At 44.0% G+C, this 20,612-nt stretch overlaps 2 protein-coding genes across 3 annotated transcripts in view; both read right to left on the bottom strand.

Annotated features, from left to right (window-relative positions):
- TEP1 (telomerase associated protein 1) overlaps nucleotides 1–11,497 on the bottom strand; it is a 38,894-nt gene extending 27,397 nt beyond the window's left edge. For both annotated transcript variants that reach the window (XM_037128498.2, XM_037128499.2), the window contains exons 1-10: nucleotides 11,395–11,497; nucleotides 8,854–9,443; nucleotides 7,352–7,519; nucleotides 6,947–7,081; nucleotides 6,063–6,224; nucleotides 5,497–5,658; nucleotides 5,108–5,185; nucleotides 3,470–3,594; nucleotides 3,096–3,253; nucleotides 91–200 (exon numbers count right to left, since the gene is read on the bottom strand). In XM_037128498.2, coding sequence (XP_036984393.2) covers nucleotides 91–200; nucleotides 3,096–3,253; nucleotides 3,470–3,594; nucleotides 5,108–5,185; nucleotides 5,497–5,658; nucleotides 6,063–6,224; nucleotides 6,947–7,081; nucleotides 7,352–7,519; nucleotides 8,854–9,420 — 1,665 coding nt within the window. In that variant the 5' untranslated portion in view covers nucleotides 9,421–9,443; nucleotides 11,395–11,497. The remainder of the gene's footprint in view (nucleotides 1–90; nucleotides 201–3,095; nucleotides 3,254–3,469; nucleotides 3,595–5,107; nucleotides 5,186–5,496; nucleotides 5,659–6,062; nucleotides 6,225–6,946; nucleotides 7,082–7,351; nucleotides 7,520–8,853; nucleotides 9,444–11,394) is intronic.
- Nucleotides 11,498–20,244: 8,747 nt separating this feature from the next.
- Nucleotides 20,245–20,376, bottom strand: LOC119036564 (thymosin beta-4-like). Its single transcript, XM_037128393.1, has one exon. It carries the CDS (start codon nucleotides 20,374–20,376, stop codon nucleotides 20,245–20,247), a length of 132 nt encoding a protein of 43 aa, XP_036984288.1.
- Between the last annotated feature and the right edge of the window lie 236 nt (nucleotides 20,377–20,612).

Raw genomic sequence — 20,612 nt, 5'->3', positions numbered from 1 at the left:
TAGGAAGAGTCTGGCTTTCAAAGCAGCAGCAGCATCTCCACACCCACCTCTAGTGGCTGGGCCACCCAGCTCCCTGCCCCTCACGAGTACCGCTTGCTGGAGTCTCTGCAGTACAAGCTCGTGGTGGTGGGCGCTGATCCCAACCCGCAGCAGGTTGCACAGATTCCGAAGCATGGCCATGAAGGGAAGCTTGCCATTGTCTGTGGGAGTGGGGCAGAGGGTGAGAAAAGCAAACAAAGGATGAGTGAGAGAGGTCAGAGACCAGAGCGAGAAGTTCAGAGGTCATGTAGAAAATTCAAGATAAAGGGAGTGAGGCATTAACATATTATCTATCTGACTCAAAACATTTTAAATCTCTGCAAAGAAAAAAAAAACACAGTTGGCCTGAAGTTCAGAGCAAAATTGATACAACACTGTTTATGGGATGGCTGTTTCAATAAACAACTTATGTTATCACTTTGTCTATTGGCTCCCGCCCTGAGACTGGGGTCAACTAACAAACTATATTCTCTAATCTAGAGTAATGATTTCCAAACTTTTTAGATAGCTAAAAGAGAAATTTCCTAGCATAAGATTTGTGTAATTTATAAATTGTATACATGTAGTACAGTCGCTAGTTAATATTTCAAGGCACCATATATACTTAAGGTAAGGTTCATCATTAGGATGGTGAGTGTAAATCCCTATTTCAAATAGTCATCTTGATATTTTTTAAGTTTTCTGGCACACTTCTTGTAAGGACTGATTAAACAGTCATTATTTGTCACTTCTGTAAGGTGAAAGAGACTTACGACGAAGCACAACTTCACTTCTGTCACTTCCTTATTGTTCACTTGTCCCTGTGATATTAGTATTATCTTCAGGTCATAATTTCTGAATAATAATATTTAAGGCATGTGTCCATTTTAAAGGGCTCATTTGATTAATAATGAATAATAATTCTAAATTCATTTATGATTCAAAGATAAGTTGCGATGTCACATTATGTAGAAACCAAAAAAGGAGGGTGGGGGCACCAACAATGCCCTCATGATGGGGGCTCCTCCTCTTCCTCAGTACACCTCAACCATCATACACCACACACCATATGGCTAGTATAGGTAAAAAAATTCCCTCTATCTTTTACATAAAGGTAAACATAAGTAAGTGGTATGATATTTTTCCTGGGGAGCCCCCCTTTAGAGACCAGGATAGTCAGCCCCCAAACCCACATCCCATGTACTTGCCCGCACTCACCAGAAGCTTTCATCAGGAGAATAGAAAACTAAGGTTGTGTACACAGTATAAGTGATGAGTGCCAACTGCTGAACTATTGTATCCTTTGTAAAGTCATATGTGTTTATCAATTGTTGCTAGTATGAAGGGTTTTCTTAGATCGTCTTGATAAAAACTCAAGTCTAAGATCATATTTATGATACTAGAAAATAAATTGAGTATTTATCCTATAGACTGAGAAACTCACTGTTTCATTCCAAAGCAATTGTTTTGTTTTTTGTGTTTTTTTGTTTTTTTTTTTAAGATTTTATTCATTTATCTTTAGAGGGGAAGGGAAGGAGAAAGGGAGAGAAATATTGATGTATGGTTGCCTCTCGTGTGTCCTCTGCTGGGAACTGGCCTGCAACCCAGGCATGTGCCCTGACTGGGAATCAAACCGCAGTTGTTTGGTTTGCAGGCCCGCGCTCAATCCACTGAGCTACACCAGCCAGGGCTTAGAAATTGTTAATAAGTTAATGAACCAATGGACTCTAAAGAAGGGTTTGTATATATAATTACATTTTATCTTATATTTTATACTGATATTGATATATTTTAATATTTTATTTATTTATATTTATTTTCATATCTATATTTCAAGTAATTGTATTTTACATATTTGTCAAAGTACATTAATTTATTGGTACATATACAAAATTTTTTAAAATACAGGTTGGGGCAAAGTAGGTTTACAGTTGTTAATGTGGAAAATAATACAATAATAAATAATAATACAAAAATAGACTCTGTTTTGTGTACTCACAACTATAAACCTATTTTTGCCCAATGCTGTATGTTCTGCTATATTCTGCTATATATTCTGCTATATTCCAAAATTCTTTTGCAATATATGATTTTTTTTTTTAAACTCTAAGACCAGTGGATTAGACTATGTGCATTTGTTTCAACCAAGAAAAATGACAGTTTTCATTTTCAGGGGCAGAGAGAGAAAGTGGAGATGATAACACTAGAATCATCTGCACATACTGGCTGCCATCTAGGCCTCTTTATTCTACTCCACTCAAAGTTAAGTCAATATTGGAGAAAAGATTGTCAGGCACATGTGTGCATGTGTGTGTTTTAATTCCCATGTGATTCTGATGCAGACACGAGTGACAATCACAATGTGAGAGGAATACTAAGCAGCTGAGCAATTCGGGTGGCCCAGAGTATAATCTATAATGGCATTTCACAGAGAAATAAGGTAAAAGCCAACACGGTCTCTAAAGCTCCAAAGTGTGAAGTCTACAAAATTCAAGCAGACAAAAGGTCTAGTTACATATTTCCCAACAGAAAAAAAGTTGACTTTAAATTTTCTAAGATGAAAGAAGCAAAAGAAAACAAAATAGAATAGAAAGAACCTTCTATAGTTAAAAATGAACAACAAAAAAGAAAACAGAGAAAGAGAAGATTGAAATTAATTTGTTCCTCCCTGATTTGAAGTTTTTAAAATCAATATGGGCATATTACCTAAAATGTCCATGTCCTAAATATAAATTTTTGTGGAGATCCCACTATGCCATGTGCCAGAAAATTCCTACCTTATTTGGATGAGTTACACAGGTATTGCTACAAGTACAATCAGAGAAGGTACCACTTTTGTCATGTGTTGATAAAGACTTGTATATATCACCTAACCACATCTGGAATAACTATCTGCCTACAAAGCCAATGTCACTGAAAGCACCACTGTCCACTTGGGTATAGTCAATGGCAGACCTTGTGACCCCAATCACCAAGCAACAAAATAACTGCATCATGTATGAAAATCATCTAGTCCAAAATGGAGAGACATAAATGGGGAAGAACAGAAGAAGGTGTGATGGTCAAGGTTACTGTACCAATAAGTTCCTCCCAGACAGAAGCTTTGTTCCCCCGCAAGCTCAGCTGCCGTTCCCATGTCTCTGGCTGAGACAGCTTCATCCGCTTCCCAGCTCTACTAGAATCCCATGGTCCAGGGAGGCGACTTCGAGAAAAGGCCTGCAGGTTGGATGGGTACCTGGAACAGAGGAGGAAAATCTTATCAGTTCAAAGCCAGCTGAAAATAACTCAGAAAAGAAAAGGTGAGCCAGTCAAAGCTAGTCAGTCATGTTTACAGGCCATGTCTGCCCAAACTAATGTTGTTGGGGAGAGAACTACAGGGATCGGGGCCATGGGTGTTGGAAAGTCATGGAGTTGCCCAAATGGAATGGACAATCAGGGTGTATCTTCTCACCTGTAGCCCAGCAGGGAGTGCACGAGCTGGGCAGGCTCCCGGATATGCAGTCGCTGTACCAACTTCTTCAGGGTGAACCTTGGTGGCTTCTTTTTCTCTGGCACTGCATTGTAGGTCTTCTCAAACTGTGGAAATGTCCCCAAAACCCACAGGGGCCATTTAATCTATGATCTTGGTCACTTTCTTTAGAAAGCAGAACCTAAGACCATCCTATACCTCTGAGATCATTTCTTTCCTCAAAGTAGATTTGGGCAAATAGTAGGAATAGGGGGTAAAACTCTTTAGCAACAAGAACTCCAGTGACAAGCATAAGCTAGCAGTGTTTTGGGGTCACTCACTGTGTTTTATTTACACAAGACTGAACTATCAATGGTAAAATGAAAAGACTGCCTTGTGAAAAAGCAAGATGGAGAGAACACCTCCTTTTCAGAGGGAAGAAGGAGAAAAGTGGCTCTTATTTAAATCATAGAGACTTGGAACAGGTAAATGGAGGCATCGGAACAATGCAGGAGTTAAAAAATTGAATGATCTGGGGGGTGGGGGGAATGGGAGGGAGGGGGGAGACCGGGCGGGGGGGTGGGGTGGGATGGGAGAAATAGATAAAAAAAATGTACTTAAAAAGTACCTAAATAAAATTTAATTTAAAAAAATTTGAATGAAGTTGTTGCTCTGACCAGTGTGGCTCACTTGGGCAACATCTGGGAAAGTGAAAGGTTTTGCTGGTTTGATTCACGGTGGGGGCAGTGCCCAGGGTGCAGGCTGGTCCCCATCAGGGTACACACAGAGGGCAACCCAATCGATGTTTCTCTCTTGCAATGATGTTTCTCTCCCTCTCCTTCTCCCCGCTCCCCCTGACTCTAACAATAAATAAATAAAATTTTAAAAGAAAAACTGAAAGAAGTTGCTTTTCAGAATCTTCTATGGTGGAAGAGCTAAGTTTGGGATGTATTATTAGGATGAAGAGAAAAGATCAGCTGACCAACTGAGAACGTGTCTTCTTATAATGCTTATATTTTCCTAATCTCTACTTTAGTGATGATGATGGTGATAGCTCTCATTTATTCAGTGCCAGGTACTGTTGGTATTGTTAGAAATACCAAAAATATAATGACTGATTCAATCCTCACAAAAACCTAATGAGATAGGTACTACCATTATCTCCATTTACATCTGAGGAAACTGAGGCAAGAGAGGGTAAATCATTGGCCAAAGTCAGGTAGCCTGCAAGTGCTGGTGGTGGTGGGATTTAACCCCAGTCAGAATCCAGATTCTATGCCCTTAAATGCTAAGTGCAATGACTTGTTTGTTATTAATGCAAAATTTTATTTATTATTTATTTATTTATTTATTTATTTATAGTTCTTTATTTTCAGAGAGAGGAGGGAAGGGAGAAAGAGGGAGAGAAGCATCGATCAATTGCCTCTTGCAAGCCCCAACTAGGAACCAGTTCTGCAACCCAGGCATATGCCCTGGCTTGGAATCAAACATGTGGTTTGCAGGATGATGTTCAAACCCACTAAGCCCCATCAGTCAGGGCTCCACTGTTAGTATTTCTAAGCCAAACAGAATTACATTTCTAAATGTTAGTTGTGAAGAGATTGTACATGTATATATGGAACCCCAGAACAAGGCACTCACCTTCTCCTGTTCAATTTTAAAAGGCCTAAGGTACCTTGGAAGATATTGGTTTGTCTCAGAAAATGGACACTCCTCCTTCTGTTGGGACAGGAGAAGCATTCAAAAAGGGAAATAGACAATCCCATTTCCCTGGAGAGATCCATTCCAATAGCCCCAAAGACCCATCTCTATCAAAAAGGAAGCCAGCTAGGAAAGAGGCAGGCCCTGCCCTCTCTGCCCCCCTGAGCTCTACCTCGCTCCTCTGCATTTTTCTGATTCTGTTCCTGATGGTAGGAACATTTCAGATGCTTAGTGCAGGGTCCCACAGGGTCAGCATGTTCTTTCATTCCTCCCTTTCCAGAGAAAATGGACCTTGGCAATAAAAGACCAGGGTTGAGACAGGAACTGACCGGAGGGCGGGGGGGTCGGTGGGGGCGTCTCTTGGCCCGGTGCTTCCGAGGGTTGTACTTGGCCAGCTGGTACTCATCAAACTGGGCAAATTTGTCAGTCATAGCAGCACGTAGACAGGCAGGCAGAGGTACCAGCTTGTCCCCCTCTCCTCCAGCCAGACTCTGTCATAGAGAGAGGAAACCATCAAGAATGAGATTGAAACAAGCCCCCCAAAACAAAACAAGACTCTTCAGAGAGTTAAATCAGAATAGGGATCGAGTTCTCAGCCCCTGCTCTAAAATTACAGTTTCTGTGTTACTGGGCCTGTCAGTAGACCTCTATGAGTCTTGTTTTCTTCATTGTAAATAAGAGGTCCAGAATAAAACCCATTTTTCTCAAACTGAGGTCCAGCCCTTCTCAGTTGTATTCTCCCTGTTGGGCAACCCAGCTTGGTACAGGAGATGTTATCCTGTCTGGGCACCAAGGTGGAAGACTGCAGAGGGGAGCCCTAACTGTCTTGAGAATTCTCTCCAGGGATGCAATGAAGCAACCCACATGAAGGCCAAAATTCAGGAAAGTGTCATACCTGGTAGACCTCAGCTACCTGGATCCAATCAGAAGGCAGCTGGACAATGGCACAGAAATATCGCCGCAGGTGGGGGCGGCAGTCTGGCAAGAAGGCAGCAATGGCTAACACTTTGTTGGCCACATCCCGCATGTTCAGCTGCTGCCTGGCATACAGAGACGCCTAGGGAACAGGGAGGGGAGGACTGGTATCTCAGCCACTTCTTTCAGACCTTCAAGCCCTAAACGAATTTATATATCTAATCTACCTGCAAAAAACCTTTCCTGAGCCCTCCATTTGGTCTATAATCTAGTCAGTACCTAGTTGGTAATCTAGTCAGTATCCACCCTTATTTGCAGCCTGTCTTCTGGGTCTACTAATCACCTCCCAAGTCAACCAGGCCGTTTCCCTCTTCGGAAGACCTCCCACCACCAACGTCTACCAAAGACTTAACCTGGATTCAAAGTGCTTGTGAAATCTGACATCTTCCAAAGTCTCAGAGAAAACATGTCCCCTCTTCTCTAACTTCTGAAACAGTCACTTACCTACTACACCATTTGCATTTACATATTTGGCAATGTTTTGCTGACCCAGCAATACCACAAGCTCCCTAAAAGCCAGATCATGTTTCATTCTGTTGATATGACCCTCAAGATACTGTGTACTCAGACTGTGTACTTGCTAAACAAATGAACTCTAGTATCTCCTTCCCAATTCCACCTTCCCCACTCCTCAGAGAACCCCAGAGACCAGGCCATAGACTCACCCAGTGATCCTATTTCCTTCCCAAAGTGAAGCTCCTTCCCCCCACAACACAAAGCTGGTCACCATCCCCCTCACACACTATAAGCACATTCCTGAGCTCCCAGCTTCCCACTCCCATCCACTCTCTCAAGTCACAATACCTTGAGGATAAACTCAGGCTCCAATGGAGCAAGTTCAGTACAAACTTTCAGTAGGGAAGTCTTCATCCAGGCGACTTTATTTTTCATGTTTGCATTTGATACCACAGTGGAGCACAACAAGTTCATTAGAGCCATCTGAGGATTGAGAAAGAGAGGGAAGGAAGGAAGAAAGAGGTATAAGGACAAACTTAAGCATCCCACAGGCCAACTTACAAAATCAAGAACAGAGAGAATAGACCCCAGATTTAGGAAGATGTTTGTTCAACCAAGAGGTTAGAAAAGGGGATTAGAAAGTGCTGGGTAATGCCCCCTCCCTCTGGTTCAGCCTTTGAGCACCACTCCCCCCACCCACCCACGTCCTTCCCTCCACCACCACCAACCTCTTCCCCGCTCTGGAACTTTTACCTTCTTTTGCTGAAGAACCTGGACAATGGGCTCAGACCAAGACTTGGAGTCGCCAGAGGTAAGCTTCAAGGCCAGCTCCTCTACCTCCTCCTCCTCTCCGAAGCTCAGACTATAAATAGGTATTTGAGCCTCTGCCCATTTCTTCTCCTCTGAAGAGGACCAACAACCCTGGGGATAGTGGCAGTTATTAATCACAGCCCCTCAAACTTAGATCTGAAGGCAGCTCCCTGGGACAGGAAGCATCCGCACCTAACTTCTAGCACCTGAACTCCTCTCCCTTCACACCCAGCACCGATCTGTCCTGTGTGACATAGGGATTTCTCACTGTCACACACACCACCTTTCCTGACCTAACCTTCTGAGCCTTTGCTCAGGTGTTTTGTGATGCCCCTGTTTTCATCTCTGTACTGATGTCACAGCCTGAAAGCCTGGGGCACCCCCTACAACACACTTCCTGTGATGCTATTAAAGTATTTTGGAGTCAAAAGAAAAAGGGCCACATCCCAGGTCAATCCCCCAGCAACCTTGGGCTGTTTACCCTCTGAACCTCAGCTTCCTCTTCTCGTTCCCTACTACCTGCCTAATGGGGCTGTTAGAAGATTAAGTGGGTTAATGCATGTACGACTTCACACATTGCAAAACCCTAAATAAAAGTAAGATGGCAGTAATTGTAATCCTGACAATGACTCTGAGGTAGATTTTCAATTATTGCATTTCAAAGATGAGAAAATTAACCCTGGCTGGGGTGGCTCAGTGGATTGAGTGCTGGCCTGTGAACCAAAGGATCACAGCCTCAATTCCCAATCAGGGCACCTGCCTGGGTGGCTGGCTGTGTGCAAGAGGCAGCTAGTCAATGTATCTCACACATCAATGTTTCTCTCTCTCTCTTTCTCCCTCCCTCCCCTCTCTAAAAATAAATAAATAAAAATCTTTTTAAAAAAAGATAAGGAAATTAAAGCTTCAAAAGATTAATAGTTTTGCCCAAGGTTGGACTTATGACTGACTATATAGGGCTCAGATTAGTCTTTCCCTCAGTCCAGGTCCCGAGGCTATAGAGAGGAATATGTGATTGTATACTGATTCTGACCTGTATACTAAATGTGCTCATATATACACATACAAGTAAACATGTGTTTATATAGGCAGAGAGAGGTGACTGGGCCAGGGTATAGCGTATATGTCTCATGCCTGATATAAGACCTCAAAAGCACTTGATTGATTGTGCTACTGCAACATCTTGATGGCTCCCCTCCTGAGCAGAGGCTTTCTAAGGACAGGGCCTGTTTTTGTTCTATTGTCCGGAATGTCTGAACTAGGTACATAATGAGAGTAATGATGCCAATGAAGACATCCTGGGCCAAAGGGCACCTCAGAAAGAGGTTTTGAGGAGAAAAGGTATACAGACACAGAGCTGCACAGAGAGACAATGGAGCACCGAAAGCTAAGGACTAGAGAATCCAACAGACAAGGCTGCAGTCAAGACGAGTGCCTGGAGCTATTACCAAAGCTGTTTCCTGAGCTCTCTCTGTGGCAGAGATGGATTCCAGGGCCTTGGGGCAGGTCAGAAGGCCTCGTCCCCCAGAGAGACACTGAGCCCTCCAGGTTGGAAGCTCAGGGAGCAGGTGGTTGTCGGTGCTCAGGCTGCACAGATCAGCTTGAGCCAGCTGAGATATCTGGAGACGCTGGAGCAAGTGGCTGGCAGACACAGTGCTCTTTAGAGTGGGTAGTGTGGCCAGGCACCGGTTCTCCAAGGAGAGAATATCTGCATGGGCAGACACATGCCCATGTAATTTTTCCGTGGTCTTCAGGTCAGGAAGAGTGGCCAGGCACCAGTTCTCCAAGGACAGGATGTCTGCATGGGCAGACACATGCCCATGTGATTTTTCCATGGTCTTCAGGTCAGGAAGAGTGGCCAGGCACCGGTTCTCCAAGGACAGGATGTCTGCATGGGCAGACACATGCCCATGTGGTTTCTCTATGGTCTTCAGGTCTGGAAGTGTGACCAGGCACCGGTTCTCCAAGGAGAGAATGTCCAGGTGGGCAGACACATGCCCATGTGGTTTCTCCATAGCTGGAGCCCAACCAGTATATCCTAGAAGGACAGAAAAACAGGTGATGAACACCTGGCTACACTGGGGGTATATCTTTCCTATAGCCTTCCTGGTAATGCCAGTGACCTGCAGGCAGAGAACAACCAATATTTTTTTCCAGGACTAGGTTCATTATAAAGATATATTCAGGGAGTATTCTACAGAAAGAATACACACAGTATTCTAAAGGAGAAGAGTAGTGAAAGGTGAGGAAGAAGCTTGAGGGCAGAGAAGTTGTTTTTTGGTGTTTTTTTTTTTAAAGACGTGTCTTTTGATGAAGGGGTAAAGGAGCCCCCCAGGGCAGTAGGTGTGATCTCAACTTAGTTCAAAGACCACATTTGTAACCTGGACTCTGGATTCTTAGCTCCAGAGAAACATTTTGGTCAGGCTGTCCACATTCACTACCTCAACTTCCTTGCCTCCTGCTCACTCTTTAACCAACTAAATGGGATTTTGTCCCCACTACTCCTATCCTCTTAGGTAACTAATGGAACTCTTGTTACACAAGAACAGACACATCTGGGAACTTATTTTACTTCAACTCTCAAGCACAATATTACACTCTTGATCACTCACTCATTGAAACTCTTTTTCTTCGGTTTCCATGGTACTACTGTCCTGGTTTTCCTTCCTGAGTTTATTTAGTTCATTAGATTCCACATGTAAGTGAAATCATATGGTATTTGTCTTTCTCTGATTGGCTTATTTCTCTTGGCATAACACCCCGTAGGTTCATCCATGCCCTGATTTTTCTCTTACAGTTCTGACCACATCTTCTTGGGGGTTCCTTCTCTGCCGTTCCTTGAATGCTAATGTTCCTTAGAGTTCTAATCATTCTGTATACTCTCCCAACATGATCTCACTTAGTCTGTGGCTCCAAATAACATTTCTATGCTGGCAACTCACAAATTTACTCCTTGAGCTTATGGACAGGAATGTAGGATATGTCCAAGGAGATCTGAATGGATTGACAATCCATGCAGAATCGACCAGAAAGGACAATGGATAGCTCACTGGACATCAGTGTGGGCAAATTACACCAAGAATGATGACCTCTGAGCCCTGTATACTTCCTTCATATCTTTGTATTATATAAGCCCTCAGGGAAAGGAGTGGGGAAACCTCAGAATTAACTCAAGATTTTTTTAAGTCTCAAAATAAAAATTAAGTTAACAGAAAAATACAGTTAAATATTTTTCGGGCCCTGGCATTTGTGAATGGAGATTCGGCTGTGAAGTACAAATGAAAAGTCCTCACCCCTCCCCCACCTCTAGTTCCATTCTCCAGGAATAAGTTTTATATGAGTAGTTTCAGACACTTTCTAGGCATGTACAAATATACGTACATGCCTCCTCCCTTTTTTTTTCTTTGCTTTACACAAAGAGAATCATACTTTAGACACTATTCTGCACTCAGTATATCTTGGAGACCTTGTTGTGTTAATACATTAATGCCCACCTCACTTTTACAAAAGTTGGCTGTATGCTATTCTCTCCTGTGCAAGCGCAGCCCAGGTTTTTGTTATTACAAACAGGGCTCATACCACTTTGTGCTACTCTCTCCGAGGAGCTCACAGCAAGGAAGGTGGACTGATTCTCTCCCACTTGGTCTCTTCCTCCCTCTTGTGTCCTGCGCCCTGCCCCTTCCTGGCCCTCACCCTTCTCGGCTGGCTTTCTCATCTGGCCTTCTCACTGTCCCTTTTACCGGAACACACTCCCCTCCTCCGGGACGGACACACACACACACACCTTTCTCATGCGGCCTCTCTGTCCTTACACTTACACACACACGCACACACACCCTCCTGGAGCTGCCGAGAGGAGCAGGGCAGACGCACCCCACTGGCGTCCACCCCACCTGAGCCTGGACAGCGCTCGACCCTTCCCACCGGCTCTCCGTACGGATCCCAGCTCCCCAGACCCCCGGCGGGGCGGTTTCTCCCTGAGCTCTCACCCTCCCTGGAGCCAGCCGGGGCTGCAGAAGCTGGCTGCCCAACGCGGGGATTAGGTTCTCGGCAACTGGAAGCAGCAGGCCGGCTGTCAGCCCTGCAAGTCGGAAGAACCGGAGCGGGAGGAGGAGCCGGGCGGGGCGCGGGGAGGGCGCTGCGCGCGGGCGGAGACGCAGCGGGAGTTGGGCGGTTGCCGGGCGGGGCTTGAGCAGGGCGCCGCCCACCGGAGCGCAGGTGCCCCGCAGGCGGTGCTCTCTCTTGCAAGAGAGCAACGAAGTCTCTTCTCGGGCCTGAGTTTGGTACCCTTAACCCACATTTCCCCTTCCTGGCCCTTCTTTCTCCTGTCTCTCGGGCTTCCCTCTCTATCAAGGTCCCCTCTTTTGCTAAATTTCCTCTCCTTTCTTCTGTTGTATTTTCGAACACTTTCTTGAAAAAGATTTTGACATGTTCCTTGCCTGTAGGGACACCTTTTTTCCTAGGGTCAGAAATACTTGGACTCTTAACTCATCCAAAATTTACTTTGTAAAAATAGAAATAAAAGGAGACGGAATATGGTGTTATTATGGCAGGGCGGACTCAGCTGCCCGCGTCCATCTGGGGTAGATGCGAGGATTGCAAAGGGTCTATGTGGAGCGGTTCTGAATGGCTAATGCGAGCCATTTCCCAGAAGGTGTGACCAGGCTCAGCATAGAGACCAGCGAGCGACCTACCAGTTGGACGGTAGTGCTAGTGTTCTTTTACAAAGACCTGCGCCAAACAGATAGTAGCAGAAGAAATACGCTGACCTCGTGTAAAACAGATTATCTGTCATCTGGGAGACATCCCTTTACTCTGGAAAATGTCCCTTTGCTTAGGGAGGTACCCTTCATTCCCTGATAACAGCTGAGCTTCCGCTGAGCATTGGGACCAGCCAATTCATTCAGCCAGATTCCACCTTCCTTCCTTCCTTCCTTAGATGTCTCCTTTACTACCCACCCCGTCAGTCTCAACACTCCCTCTTTATAACAAGTATTTATGTACCCATTATCCTCCTGAACTAAAATTCATAAGTAATGTAATTTACCTCTATACACATTTTTTTGAAGTAACAAAATAGCCTAAAGAGATAGGAGGGAAGGTAAAGGAAGGTGGTTTATCCAAGCTACTGTGTGTGTAATGCTTTGACATTATAGAGGACACAGTGTGGTGCTCAGAGGCACGCATCTGTACGGAGAATTGCCTTAACAGCACCATGCATAGAGCTGCGTATGTGGCATGATTTTCCAAAAATGATAAATAATTTTTGGCAGATTTTCTAACAAAACAAAGTATGATTATCCCATGATATTCATGGTGGCTGCAGCTCTGGAAAGTTCAGTATATATTAAACTATGCCTAAAAGGCCTTGTGTTTTTATTTAAAATTCTTAGAGCCTAATACAATGGATTTGGGGCTACGTGTGTGACTGGCAAGTCATTCAGAGTTGTCAGAGATGCAGGAATGTCCCTCACTGTGTGGGACGGTTGCTGAGAGCACAGCAATCTCAGACCCTGTCCATTAAATATCCACCCTTATCATCCTGGGGGACCTCCCACCCCACCCCACCCCCCAAAAAAAGCTTCCACAAATTTCTGAACCACTCGCTGGGGGGCAGTAGCCCTTGGAGGTCTGTCTGTAGAAGAGGAGGAGTTTGGGTGGGAACACAAGACCTAGAACACCTGAAACAAGAGGCTGTGCAGAGCAACTGGAGTAGGGGCATATCGATGAAAAGGAGGTAAGAAGAGAGGGGGGTCTACTCAGGACTCTACTTCCAAAGTCCTAAATCTGTCCAGCCACTCTCCTGAGGTGAAGCAACCTTTCTTCAGATTGCTGTCATTGATTCAATCAGGGAGTTTTGCCAATCAAATAAATATACCAGGGTTGAGGAGACATTCTGTTTCTCACTGGAGGAACTCTCCTTCTTACTTGCAAGTTGTTAAATTTACTTTCTCCTTCATATACAGCCCGCACTCCAGATTGTTGATCAGTGGCTTTGAGCTGCAATGTCTAATTGGTGAGTGTAGTGTCCAGGCTGGTTCTTTCTGGGGCCAAGGGTGCTATCCCCTCAGCCCACAGAAGCCCTTTTATTGAGGGCCCTACTGCCCATTAAAATCGCTCACCTCTTTTAGTCAGTTTAATTGCACATTTCTTATCCTCCCCCACTTTGATTCAACAAACATCTATTAAGCACCTATCAGGTGGGAAGGATAGTGGGTACATGTATAAAACATGCCTCCTTCTGAAAGTCTTCATGGTCTCATGAAGGAGACAGAGAAAAACGCGGAAGTCACAAAAATGCATGGTGGCTTACAAAAAGTGCTATGTTCCACTAAGGTACAAAATCCAGGGTTATGTGAGGGAAGGATTTTGAGCAACTTCCTGGAGGGATAAGCTTTGAACTGGGAAGGGCAGGCTTCTGATAAGAAGAGGAGAGGAGAGTGAGAGCCTGGGGAATATAAAGGCTAATAGTTCTACCGGGTTTTTTTTTTCTTTGTGAACAATTACCTTTAGATTCATAGCTTTTGCTTCTGTTCAGTCTAACCACTGCCAACTTCAAAACATTGCGCAAGCTGTGATATCTGGACAAGCGCTTAGTCAGTAGTACTTGGAGAGTACTGCTCAAAGGAGCCCTTCTGTGCCATGGGAAAGTCCTAGAAGCCAATTAGCACATTACGTGCGTAAACTTCAAGGCTGTCTCCCTTCTGATTCTTCTGACTCAAAACAACCCTGCATTTTGTCTCTGGCCTGCTGACATTTCCTAACATCTTCCTTCACCTTCCTTCAAAGGTCATGTTCCGCTGTGAGCCATCCTTCCCTGACTAGTCATCCTTACCAGACATGGTAGATTAAAGGAAGGCACACAGTCTTTGCTTCTCTTCTCATTGAAAAGTGGAGTCTGATTTTTCATTTCTTGCATCTGGACTGACCTAGAGACTTGCTTAACCAATACACTGGCAGAAGCGACATCCTGGGACTTCCAAGGCTAGGTCAAAGGAAACTTCTTGGACTTTCAGAATCCCAGGATTCTGAAAAGAATCCTTTCCCAGGATTCCAGAATACTCCTTCTGGGAGCCCCGAGGTGCCAAGTAAGGCCAACTACCCTTAAACTGCCACCCTGAGGAGGCCACGTATAGGTGCTTCAGTTAGCCTCGGCTTTCCAGCCACTCCCACCAGGGCACCTGACAGATGAACAAAGCTGTCTTGGGCCCTTCAGACCAGCCCCTCTATACCAGTTTAGTATAACCAAGTAATTTCCATCAATGAACACAGAACAAAAGAATCATCTAGCTGAAGCCTGTCTAATTTAAGTGGAACCAATGATGCATAAGATCATGACAGATATAGTAAAATGATTGCTATTTTAAGTCATGAAACTTGGGGCAGTTTGTTATGCTGCATCAGATTAATGGCACAATAGGCCTGCGACATTGAACACTGGTTTACATCACTAGATTACCTTGTTGTCATCCTACTCCCCTTAAACCTTTTAAATCACCTAATCCCTAACACAATGGTACTGTGCAATGGTTCCACGTATTGGGATTGCTCGTTTTGGGGGGTGATTAGCTGAGATAGATGCCAACTTATGTGTCAAATATATATGGATAAGGAGACTTGCATCCATGGAATTGGTTATACTTCCTCATCATTCATTCAATGAGTGTTTGTTCATTGGTGTTGGCAAATTAATTAACATCCGAACCAACCCCTAGGGTATATACAATGAAGTCACATTTACCCAATAGCTGCACAGCCCCAGGTTAGGGTCAACAAGTACAAAGAAACACTGTGGTGACATACAAGTTTCAGTACTCCCTTCCACCATGACCTCCTGGTTATCTGGTTTTCGTACTCAGAGAAATGGCCCTATTTCTCAGCCCACAGAGGTATTGGAAAGAGGTTCTGACACAAGACAATGATACTTAATATATTGTTGTCATATATTCTTCTGTATTTTGCATAAAATTTTAATATTAGCCTTCATGCCCTCTTGGGACATTTGCTAAAAAGTATTTGTACTTAATAACTGTTGAGGTCTAAAACTCAGTCAGCAAGTAACTTCAGCACTTGCTCCTTGCATATCAAAGTGGTCAGAGGCCATTTGGAATGGCAACATTGTAGATTTGTAGAAATTTATCCGAATTAACTGCCAAAGTTCCTATGGCCAGGCACTGTAGCCAACCTCCTTATCGGAGCCCTTGCCTCTGAGCTTCCTTTCTTAAGCACACTCTGGGGGCTGCTGGGAGACCTGCTGGGACCTATGCAGTCGTGTGGGTGATGAGGAACTGGTATTGTTGCTTTAGGTTTTGGCAAATATATCAAGAGAAAGTGAAACTATCTGGTCTAGTGGATGGACTAGAGCACACATTTCCATCAGATCATCTCTTAGCACTGCCTCTTGTGAGGGCCTGAGAAGAGGAGTTTCATGCTGTGGACTAGTGAGCCCAGGCTCTAAACAGTCCCTGAAGAATCCTGCCCGTGACCTGCTAGACACTAGCACATTTAACAGTTGGAGACAAATAGCTATTATCACTTTACTAAGCGCTCATTCATTTTTCACTCGACAGTTAGTCCAAATGGTTCAAATGACTTCCCCAGGTCGGACAGCTGGTCTCTTGATTCCCAGTCCAGTGCTTGGCCACAGTAGCACCTGCTCCCTTTGACATTTTTTAACATTATTGCCTACGTAAGGCCACTGTTAAAATGAGCTCTGGCCCCAGAGGCCTTTTTCATGAACATATCAGAGAGTATGTCAGCAGTCGCAAGTCCTGGAAGATAGGGCCTGCCTGAGAAGTGCTGCCTTATTTCAAGAAGTAATCATAATAGAAACCTGATCAGGACACCTGATGTCACATAGGATTTGAGTGCTGCTTCTTGGGTAGACAGAGCATTTCAAAGTAAACTTTGTACATCAAAATAGTGGACTTGGGGAACATTTTAATGGCTGGTAGGAATAATGAAACAAAGTATATGGATTAAGAGAGTCCCAGGAGAACTGGAATACTTGGGCACTGTGTTAGAGTAATCTGAAATGGGGGCGGAGATGGCATACTAGAGTTTAGTAATTAAGCATGCACTCTGGAGTTCAGCAGATATGTGTTAAAACCTTGCTCTGCTATTGATGGGCTGTAAAATGCTAGGCTGCAGAAGAAAATAAGGTAGATAATCTCATGAACCCTGAACAGAGCAAGAGACTGCTGTTGTTGATATAGTAAAGAGGCCAGTCACAATCCTTCATTTGAAAAGTTCCACCTTTGCCCTGGTTGGTGTGGCTCAGTGGATTGAGTGCTGGCCTGAGAATCAAACAGTCTCATTCCCAAATTGCTGGTTGGATTCCTGGTCAGGCACTTGCCTGAGTTGCAGGCCAAGTCCCCAGTAGGAGGCGCTTGAGAGGAAACCACACACTGATGTTTTTCTCCCTCTCTGTCTCCCTCCCATCCCCTCCTAAAAATAAATAAATAAAATCTTTTAAAAAAATAAAAGTTTCACCTTCCCCCTCATGCCCTGACCAGGGTGACCAGTGTGTGTGTCTCAGTGGGTTGGGCATCATCCTGCAAAGCAAAGGGTTGCCAGTTCAGTTCCCAGTTGGGGCACATGACTGGATTGCAGGCCAGGTCCTTGGCTGGGGGCATGTAAGAGGTAACCAGTGGATATTTTTCTTCCTCTCTGTCTCCCTCTTTGCCCATCTTTCTAAACAAAGCAGGGGAAAGAAAAGTTTCACCACCTGTATCATATTCAAAACAATCCCTGGCTCACACACTCTAATAAAGAAAACTATTGGAAGCAGGGACCCCTTTCTCTGGCTTAGCTTCTTTGAAATTCACAGCTAGTATGTGATAGCAGTTGGATGTTAGATTCCTCAAGACTATGTTTCTAAGCTTCCAATGCCCTTTAATTGCTCTTACTAGTGTGAGTTTCATGAATTAAGGCTGCCACCTCCATGCAGATGGATCTACACTGGAGAAGTGGCATAATTTTTTTTTTAATTTTAAGTAGGCTCTGAAATCCTTCTATCTGAATTTAAATGCATGCTCATAATTTATAAACTGCATGACCTTGGGTGAGTAAATTCATTCTTCTAAGCTTCAATTTCCTTATCTGTAAAATGGGTATGATAATAATAGCACCCACTTTTATAGGTTGTATTGGCATTTAAATGAGATAATGTATATAAAGCACTCAGTACACTGCCTGGCACATAGCAAACATTTAAACAATATGAGCTATAACCTATTTTTAAAGCAGTTCTTTTTTTTTAGGATTTTATTTATTTATCTTTAGAGGGGAAGGGGGAAAGGAGAGAGGGAGAGAAACATTAATGTATGGTTGCCTTTTGTGCGTCCCCTGCTGGGAACTGGCCTGCAACCCAGGCATGTGCCCTGACTGGGAATCGAACCTCGATCATGTGGTTCGCAGGCCCGAGCTCAATCCACTGAGCTACACCAGCCAGGGTTAAAGCACTTCTTTTGAGAGAGTTGGCTTTCATTACTGACAGTTTGCTTGAAAAGTATGTATCGGGGCTCTGCTTGCCTATGGCGATAAGTCAGGCTGCTGTATAGTTAGGAGACCACTGGCTTCTTAAAAGCTCTGGCCACAGCTGGAGGCCAGATGAACCCATGCCCTTATCTGAGGAGCAATGCGAGGCTGGAGTAGCTGGGGATAAACCTTGTAAGCCTCTGCATGGCCCTCCTGGTCTCAGGAGCCTGCCACCACGACACACTGGCCACCTTACTTGGCATCATCTAGCTTGCTGACCTAAAGGATATGGCCTGGGAACTTGACTTACAGACTACCAGGGCATACTACCATCATGCTATGATGTTTATAGTACAGGTATTATCCCTATTTTATGGATTAATATACTGGTATTCAAAGTGATTAGGGGACTTACCATTACCAAAACAGGAATCATTTTGGGGCTTGAACCCAAATTATTGATTCTAATTCGACATACACTTTCAAGCTATATGTACTTTTTGCAGTATTCTAATCAGAAATATGGATTATGATATCTTGAACCATCAGTGATAATAATAACACCAAGAGCATTTGGCTCTCAGAGAAAAAAACTATAATCTCACCACTAATGATATATATTACATATATTCATGAATATGTATAGTTGTGTGTGTGTGGTTGTATTAGCAGAAATTTTGATAAATTCACACTTTTCTACCTATGACTCCTTGATTTCAAGGGTTTGCCAGGATTTGGAATTTAGTCTGTAGCCCTGAAAGAGTAACTGTGACTGCCCTGCCCATCGAGTTAACCTGTGAGGTGTGTCCCAGTCAGCTTCTGGGTCCCTACGTCACCTGGAGAGTGCACTCCGGAAAAGCCTCCCTCGTCATTATTCAGACTGCCACATGCCTTGACTTCCTATGCTGTATAAGGAACGGTTAGAATTACATGGTCTCCAAAATCTCTTCACTCCATGATTCTATTAATTCTTTCTGTGCAGTTTTTTACTCTTTGGCGGGACATTCACTGTAGCTTCTACAGCTCAGATGGTCTGCCTGGGTACATAATGGTAGTTGGTTTTGCAGCCAGTAGGACATTCACGTGACTATTTTACCCTCGGCTTTTTTTTTTTTTTTTCATTTTTACACCTTTTTGCTGCCAATTTTCCAGGCGTCCAGGACATAATACATACAATGAATCTGACAGAGAAAATTTTGGGAGAAGAGAAAAGTTAGGTTTCTGTTTCAGTAGTTCAGAATTACATGATGAGTTGAGGGAAGAAAAAGATAAGGGGAGAAGAAACTCAAGATGATTACAAAGATTCATGTCTAGGAAAAAAGGGAAATGGTAGGGCCAACAAAGCCTAGTGAGTTTGAACTGATGATAGTGGTATGTGCAAGTGGAGGTGAGGGCTGCTGAAAAAAGTCGGCCTCAGAACCCAGGCGAGTCATGAAGCCTTGAGACAGAGGAGAGGTGAGCTTTCTGAAGAGGAGCAAGGTAAAAGAAGAACAAGGACAGCCCAGAATTAGGCACAGGAGTCAAAGGGTCATTACGGTCCAACACACTTATGGTACTTAAACGTTAACCTATAAACCCACTCTATCCAGTTCCTGGGGCGGTCTTGGAAACATGGGAGCAATAACAGAAAGTCTCCCCTCACCCACAAAGGAATTTGAAGGTAGAGTGTGGAGGAGCCAGAATGAGAGAATGTAAAATACCTTGGCTCACTATCTCATTTAACAAAGATAAGAATTCTGGGCCTCTACCCACCCACCAAACTGTAGCCTAATCCCTGGATTGCCACGATTTCCCAGTCTGTATGAATGGTTTCTGCCTCAATTTCTGACTCTCACTGTACTTCCTTTCTGGGCTCAAAATCCTACCCTGAATCTCAGTGCACTTGGTTAGGGCCCTGATAGGACTGTGTCAGGTCCCTCTCAACCAAGAGTGGACCACTGACCAGGGTCCTTTTTTAAAATGTTTTTCAGGTTTTAAACTATTTTATTTGCATATTTAAAAACTATGCATTGCAAAAATTAAAATCATTTTAACAAAAAATAGCACTCTGATTAAACTGCATATTACAGCCTGCAGGACACCTTGGACCAGCTTGGTTTTTACTAGAGATTTCACTGTTGCCCACCCAGCTTCTTCCTCCACCAACATGCAAGTTCTGTTCCTTCCCTGCCGGCCAGAGAGCCAGATGGGAGCCGCAGGTATGACCTATATTGTCAATAGTTTTCTGATGTGAAAAGGGAAGCACAGTCATTGAAACTGATTTAACCTCTTTGCATCTTACAAAGTCAAATAGCTAAAAGAAGTGAAATAAGAAGGAACGCTTGTGGAATGTATAGCACATATAGGCAGTGCGGGCCACATTATGATTCACCTGCTCGCTTCTCCTGTTCAATCATTTCTTTGGAAGGCAGTGGATTTTCCTCTTGTGTTTCTGCCTTCAAGTTTGGTTTATTGAATTTCTTAGTCTCAGCCATATCGAATTTGTCAGGCATAGTTGTGGAGGAAGTGGAGTGAGGTGCGATGCACGAGAGGCATCTGATTTTGCTCAGTGACCACCTCTGAGTCGACCAGCGTCCTTTTTCAAATCAGGGACCTCCTCCTCTCTTCTCACTCCATCCTCAACTTTAAAACTAAGTAACAAAAGCCAGAGACCTCTACAGCTAACTGCTCCCGTCACACCCTTGGCTGTTAGCTCCACCTGGGATGGAGCCATGTCCTCTTGGACATT

The sequence above is a fragment of the Artibeus jamaicensis genome, unplaced genomic scaffold, assembly GCF_021234435.1.
Source record: "Artibeus jamaicensis isolate MK-2021 breed Jamaican fruit bat unplaced genomic scaffold, CSHL_Jam_final scaffold_854, whole genome shotgun sequence".
Taxonomy (NCBI): domain Eukaryota; kingdom Metazoa; phylum Chordata; class Mammalia; order Chiroptera; family Phyllostomidae; genus Artibeus; species Artibeus jamaicensis.
This window is presented reverse-complemented; position numbering and strand designations above follow the sequence as displayed.

Bases quoted from the DNA above. Each gene is read 5' to 3' on its own strand.
- LOC119036564 (XM_037128393.1), bottom strand. From the start codon at position 20,376: ATGCCTGACAAATTCGATATGGCTGAGACTAAGAAATTCAATAAACCA.